Source organism: Trichophyton verrucosum (genome assembly GCF_000151505.1).
Source record: "Trichophyton verrucosum HKI 0517 chromosome Unknown contig00995_1.f1.exp, whole genome shotgun sequence".
Lineage (NCBI taxonomy): Eukaryota > Fungi > Ascomycota > Eurotiomycetes > Onygenales > Arthrodermataceae > Trichophyton > Trichophyton verrucosum.
Genome location: NW_003315201.1, coordinates 26,436 through 33,451, shown reverse-complemented (window position 1 = coordinate 33,451; position 7,016 = coordinate 26,436). Strand labels below are relative to the sequence as shown.

Here is a 7,016-nt window from a genome sequence, read left to right as displayed (position 1 = left end):
TTTCGTCTCTCTCTCTCTCTCTCTCTCTCTCGCCTTTTTTTTCAATCCAACGACTCCAAGAAAAAGGACCCAAACCTCAACCGCCTCGACGTCGCCGACCAGCAGCATCGCCAGCGACACCACCAGCGAGCGTTGGGCCTCCAGGAACAGCTCCAATTGCGCCGTGCCAGTCGATCCTTGCCAGGCCTGCCCCTTTCCGCCATCTTCTCTCTCTCTCTCTCTTCCTACATATACATTACATCTCTCTCTCTATATATATATTAAAGCACGGCGTTCCTATCAAGTCCAACCACTCCACCTCTCGGGGCTTGATCGTGTGCTACGACAAGACACAACTCCCTGCACGGCTGCACGCCCAACGAATAGCGAATAACGAGCAGCGGACGGCAAGGTCGCCAGATAGCTAATCGAACTGCCTGATCCCCTTCATTGGCGAGACCCCGTTGGCTCCGCTGCGTGCTTGGGTTATATACCTGACCTGCTCTGGTCGACCGCCTTTCCCTTCCCTTCGACCAACGACGGCTCACCGACCGAGGACGAGAGACACCAAGAAGACAGAAGAAGACAGTCACGACGTCAGGCCGGGCCTCGCTCTTATCTCAATATCGATCGGTCTTCTTTTCTTCTTCTCGGGGAGTGGAGGCAATGGCGACTATTTCTCTCTCTAACTAATGCACGAAAATCTGGCGTCGGTTCGCTGAGATCGCACAATCCCAAAGAGATGCGGGCTACGGGCATCTCTTCCCTTCACTCCTGGTAAACTGCTGTTTACGGTGCTTGTCGGCAGACTCACCTTTTTTATTATCCTTTTTTTTTTTTTTTTTTTTCTATCTTATTTTTGCTTCCCCCCCTTTTTCTTTGCCTTTCTTTTCTACATACTCCCGTACGATCCTTTCATCTATCGTCTTTATAACTCCGTTGGGGGAGGGAGGAGCAATCCCTGATTATATAGACCATTCTCGAGGGAGGAAAAAGAAAAATAATAAGAAGAAGCAGAAGGAGAAGAATAATACAAGGAACCTACATGGGAGGGCGAATTCGAGCCGTATCCCCTTGAAGATGGATTCCCAGTCACGGAACGCGAAGAAGACGCCCGAGGAAGGAGATGACAGAGGTCGGATAAGGAGCTCGAGGTCGAGAAACATTCGGCATGACAGACGGGATCAGGATCCCGAGACCGGTGACGGAGAGTCCTCGAAGCTCTCCTGGATGTCAGCCGGACTCCTATCGAGGCAGACCTCCAATACTCTATCTCGCCAGATGAGTATCCCCAATGACAGCAGGCCAGAGGAACGTCGAACATTGGCCCAGAAGCTCCATCTTTTCCCCTACAGACCTCACTCGTCCAATACCTCTCGTGACTCCTCGACAAACACATCCTCAAGCTCGTTGCCTTCTTTAGTTGACCCGGCTGCTGGTAGTGAGGCAGGCCCTCCTTCCAGTTCGATACCAGCTTCTTCCTCTTCGACAGTTTCTGACCCCTTCAGCCAGTCTGTCACCACTCCCAGACAGACCGCCGAGACCGGCAACGTTCCTCCCCTGAGTCCCCTGGCCGAATTGCCGATGGTCGCCCCCCGTGCCACAATTCGCGGTCCATCCCACGACCTCCCTGTTTATCCAAACCAGTCATACGCAATGCTCCAGCAACAGATTCATCCTGCGCCCTACCGATCACCAACTCTGCGTACTCGGAGCTCCTATCCTTCACATTCTGATTTCGCTTTCCCACAACCTACCACTCCTTGGGCGCGAGAGTCGAATGCGTCCCCAAATTCACGTACAGTCGGCAACACCCCGATATCTAGTCCTGGACTCTTCTCTGCACGGACACCTCGCACCTCTCCGTCTATCGGCTCCGAAGATGGCCAAGCTGGTGCTCACCTGCACCGAACACATATGCAAGAACCAAAAGAGTATGGATTTTCTGTACCTCCCGTTTGACACCCGTTTGATGTTCCACCCTCTTTTGTGATACTGACTTTCTATCGTTACTAGAACGCATACCGTCGAAGTGGATCGCCACGAGCTCACCGGAAACAAATTAATCAACGAGTACGAGATTCTAGAGGAGCTCGGACGTGGAGAGCATGGTAAAGTCAAATTGGGTCGCCACCTGAAGACTGCCCAGTCCGTCGCCATCAAGATTGTGCAACGATACTCCAAGCGTCGTCGTCTAGGCAAGCTAGGTAACCCCGAAGACAAGGTCAAGAAGGAGGTTGCCATCCTCAAGAAGGCCCGCCACCCTAATGTCGTCAGCCTCCTCGAAGTCATCGACGATCCGAACCAGCAAAAAGTCTACATTGTGCTCGAGTACATCGAGAACGGTGAGATAGTATGGAGGAAGAAGGGGCTGAAAGAGATCGTTTTGGTTGATAAACAAAGACTTGATCGTGAAAAACGAGGTATTCCCGACTCTCTTTCTTTCATCGAGAATAGTCAACAGTTTATCCATAATACTCAATTGCGTCGACGGCATATAGAAGCCCTGCGGCAGCGTCAGAGAGCAAAAGGTGCTCAGCACACCGGCGTTTCTGGCTGGAGCTTGGAACATGGTGGCGAGTCGGACAACGAGCTTGATACCGACTATCCTCCCATGTCCAAGTTCCCCACGGCATCGTCGGCGCATTCGCATGATACCCCTGAATTCCAGATTTCTCCGCAGCACTCACTCACTTCGACCGGAGAGTTCGACAGGCGGATGCGGGAGATAGCTGGCTTCGGTAGTGATAACGGTTTGTATGGCGGATACGCATCAGATCCCATGTTTGCACGCCGGTATAGCAATGCTTCCAGCCATCTAGCCTTCCAGACCGAGTCTGACTGGCTGTCTGATGATGATGATACGGGCTATGTCCCCTGTCTAACACTTAGTGAAGCTCGTACAGCTTTCAGAGACGCCGTCTTGGGTCTTGAGTATCTACATTATCAAGGTATCATCCACCGTGATATCAAACCTGCCAACCTACTTGTTACGGGTAACCATCGAGTGAAGATATCCGATTTTGGTGTATCATACCTTGGTCGCCCCATCAGAGATGAGGATGAGGAGCAAGTTACCGAGACCGATGCCACAGAATTGGATGACGCCCGGGAATTATCAAAAACCGTCGGGACTCCTGCTTTCTATGCACCAGAGCTCTGCTACACTGGCGTTGAGTGCGAACCTACCGTTGGAAAGGATCCCAAGATTACTGGCGCTATTGACGTCTGGGCCCTTGGGGTCACCCTCTACGGAATGATCTATGGCAGGTTGCCCTTCGTTGCAGATGATGAATTTAGCTTGTTCCAGAACATTGTCAGACACGACGTCTTCATCCCGACTAAGAGGCTCAAGGCTGTTGTGGCTGATGAGCCCGTTTCTGATCACCCTCACAGTCATTCTTACAGTCATCCTCATTCCCACACCCAAAGATCTTCCAGTGTGAGTAGCAGCACACGTTCTGAGGGAGAACTGGCTTATGAGACCGTCGACGAAGATTTGCGTGACCTTTTGCGCCGACTCTTGATCAAAAACCCATCAAAACGGATTACCTTGAAGGAAATCAAACATCATCCATGGATCACCCGGGATATTCAGGACCCCAAGGCCTGGATCGAAGACACTGATCCCGGGTACCAGAGCAAAGGCAAGAAGATTGAGGTTTCCAACGACGATGTCATCCGTGCAGTTACCAAGATGCCGTTTATTGAACGAGTACGCTCCAATGTCGTTAAGTGGAGTGGCAGTATATTTGGTCGCAGGCGAGCACCTAGCTCCGCCACGTCAGTTGATACTGCACCCTCTGTCTCGTCTGGCAGTAGCTTGACCATCGGTAAGGATATCATCCGAGAACTTAGAAGGACTAGTTTACGCGGTGATGAGGAGATTACCAGAACTCCAAGAGCCGGCAGGGAGGGCGAACACCCACTTTCACAGAGCCTAGTGGTCAGCCCTGACTTGCAAACTGATATTAAACACCCGGATTACTTTGGCCGTGTAGCTACATCACGGACAGCTCCAACGTCGGTGAACTGTTCTCCTGTCCAAGAACCTCGTCCAGATCTACCTGGTCGCACCGTCTCGAAACTTTCTAGTGCTGGGTCGACAAAGACAATTCGTCCTGCTAATTTGGAGATGTCATTCCTCAACGACCCGTCCTCTACGGCTACTGGGAACGACTCTTTCAGTTCTTCTCCTGGTGGAATGACCATATTTGGGGGGGCCAGGAATAGACTCGTCAAGAGTTTACATCTAAGAGACAGACGAAATGATAGCTGCGAGTCCCCAGAACGTGGCTCCTTCGACGCAGCATGTCACTCTACGCCCAGTGTAGCTATTTCTTCCGCCTCAGCTACTGGTCTAGTCAACCCTCCTGATATCGCTCATGAATCAAATACCACACCAACTCCTCATGCCTCGCCGCGAAGGTATACCATTCACAGACGGATTAAGTCCCATCAGCTTCGACAAGACGCAAATCTCGCCGGACCACCACCTGCCCCTTTGCATCGCGATTTTCTCTTCCGTAACCCCGACTCAACATCCCATCATCATCTAGGTCAAGACAACGCAACCATTGTCAATGCAGACAAGGATGACTTCCACATACACACATCGCCCGTGCATTATCTTAACACCTTGGAACCCGAGAGTTACGAGGATGACCCGTTCAAGTACCAGCCAATTACCAGACCAATCACATCTCCTCCGTCAGCAATCACCATGTCCTCCTCGTCCATGGATGATTATAACAGTGAGATGTCCCACTGCGCATCACACCCAAGCATACCATCCGTTGTATCAGGTGCCTCATCTCTATCTGCAGACGGCCTCTCGGCATACCCTGTTGACCTGCAATATGAGAAGAAGAGTGAGAAGGAACATGGTACTTGCACATGCCCAGTTGTCCCGCCAATGCTTCGAACAGGCGATACCGTTACGGATGACTCTACAAAGACGGCTACGGACGATAATAAGCGACCCGTGCCAGTAGAAATGGAATCTAATGATGATGACCAACGATACCATGGTGATGACGAGGACGAAGATGATGATTCCAGCGATGAAGGAATTACTTTTGGCAGACGCAAGTCTAGCGTATGATGATGCATGATCGAAAATACTCACTCTACAACCTTCCTCCTTGGAATTTTCCATTCTCTGGATACGCGGCATACGAAATGAAATAATGACCAGAGACGTGTGAATTGCATACGTAATTATATAATTGCACCCAACAACACTACCAACACCACTCTTCACTCTCTACCAATCACTACTGCGCCTCATAGACCATCATTTATGGTCATCTTCACTTCCTTTTTTTTTCACCCTTGCATTGTATCAAGGCTATACGATATATCCCACACGACATCCTATATTTCATACCTTAGTCACATCCTGCATGGGCATCACGGAGTTCATTCCCATTATCCCTTCTTCCATTTGCTGTAAAATTTGGATAGCATACATCTTTGCTCATTTCTCTTCTCCGTTTTCTCCTCTTTTTTCGTTCCCAATGTCCTTTTTTCTCCGTCAGATATCCCCGTAAACCTTTGTTTCGCTGTTTATATTACCCTTCTTCTTAATCTTGGGGGAGTTGATTGACATACATGGATGCGGTCCAGTGAGGTCAACTGATTGCATTTTCTTCTACACTATTTTTTTTTTGGTTGTCTTTTGGATTGGACGAGTCGGAATCGGTGGGAGGGAGTGTGTATACTGACTGTACTGACGGATGAGAAACAAATTTAATTGATGAAATGAGGGAGAAAAGCGAAGAAACGAAAAGACATTATTCTCCATTCTGTCCTATTTTCCCTGCCGGCGTGCTCTTATTTTTGGTGCTTTGAATGTGGGAAGACAACCACCTGCGACCCGCACGATATTCGTTCTCCCTGCAGCGACTGATACCAGTTCTATCTTGCCTGACCCTTTCCCCTGTAATCTTGGGCCGTGTATAATAATAATACCACATTTGGACGGGGTTGGAATCTTCGAAACTACATTACATTGTGCTCATTGATTGCGATTCAGACTAGCATCGATGTCTTGATTTTTGGACTATGTATACTATGTACAACAACTTTGCTACGAAAATATATAAATAGCAACTCTTTTGGCAGCAGCTTCTTGAAGATCTTCCGTGCTGGGAAGGCGATCTTGTGCCTTTGTGGCGCAGTCCATGCACCGCCCGTCCTCCAATATATCGGTGACACTGAGACCCCATAACGGGCCCCAGAATCGGCCGTTTCAAGCCCAAGATATTTACGTCAGACCTCAGTCGATAAGGCAGAATGATTCGCTTCTATAAATAATTCTGCCTTACATGGCTTCTAGAAAGCGTCTCTAACGTGGGTGTATGGATCTCGGAGTGCGCGGATGAATGGGGAGATCTCCCAACAGGCGATTTTTGGTACGGAGTAAGCGAGGTACCGGATACTTTCGAACTGGACTTGAGACCCTCGAACAGGCCCTTTTTATCCTGTTTTAACTATCTACCGGAGAGTGAAAGGGCGCCGATGCATGCAAGGGAGAATTTATTTTGTCCACAGTATTAGTTAACTAGGGCATGCCTGCATCAGAAAAGGAACCGCATTCTCAGCTCTCGGCCTCATTCTCACCGGTCTTTCAAGAAAGATCAAAGGACCTGTTCGGCGGATCGGAATGGACGTGATAATCTGGCATGTTAATGGTTGTCCCTGTCCGACTGGAGAGATGCCGCCAATCAGGTACCATGTACAAAGCGATTGGTGTATCTCTCAGCCTTGTCCCGTCTTCGTCCCACGCACAGCCCAAATCCAAGTCGAGTCATCTAGCTTGGGGGGGTTGATCGCTCGGGGCGCAAAGCCGTCACGTAAATGTGCAGTGGGCCAGGGATATGAGTACTGAGTACCTTCAGCTACGTTAATCTGGTGCTGGTCGATGGACAGAGAGTATGATATGAGTATCACAGGCAAATCAACCTGCGCAAGGCACCTATCTACCAACGCATAGTCGATCATTCGGCCTGCAGAAATATTGATCTCCGGCATCC

The 7,016-nt window shown here is 49.7% G+C and overlaps 1 protein-coding gene across 1 annotated transcript; it reads left to right on the top strand.

The window, feature by feature from the left end:
* Positions 1–975: 975 nt before the first annotated feature.
* On the top strand, positions 976–5,083 carry TRV_07312 (serine/threonine protein kinase, putative; the record flags this gene model as incomplete). The annotated part of the gene is made up of 2 exons (XM_003018634.1): positions 976–1,913; positions 1,996–5,083. Coding segments are annotated over 2 exons (4,026 nt in total), but the record flags the coding sequence as incomplete, so codon positions are not given.
* Between the last annotated feature and the right edge of the window lie 1,933 nt (positions 5,084–7,016).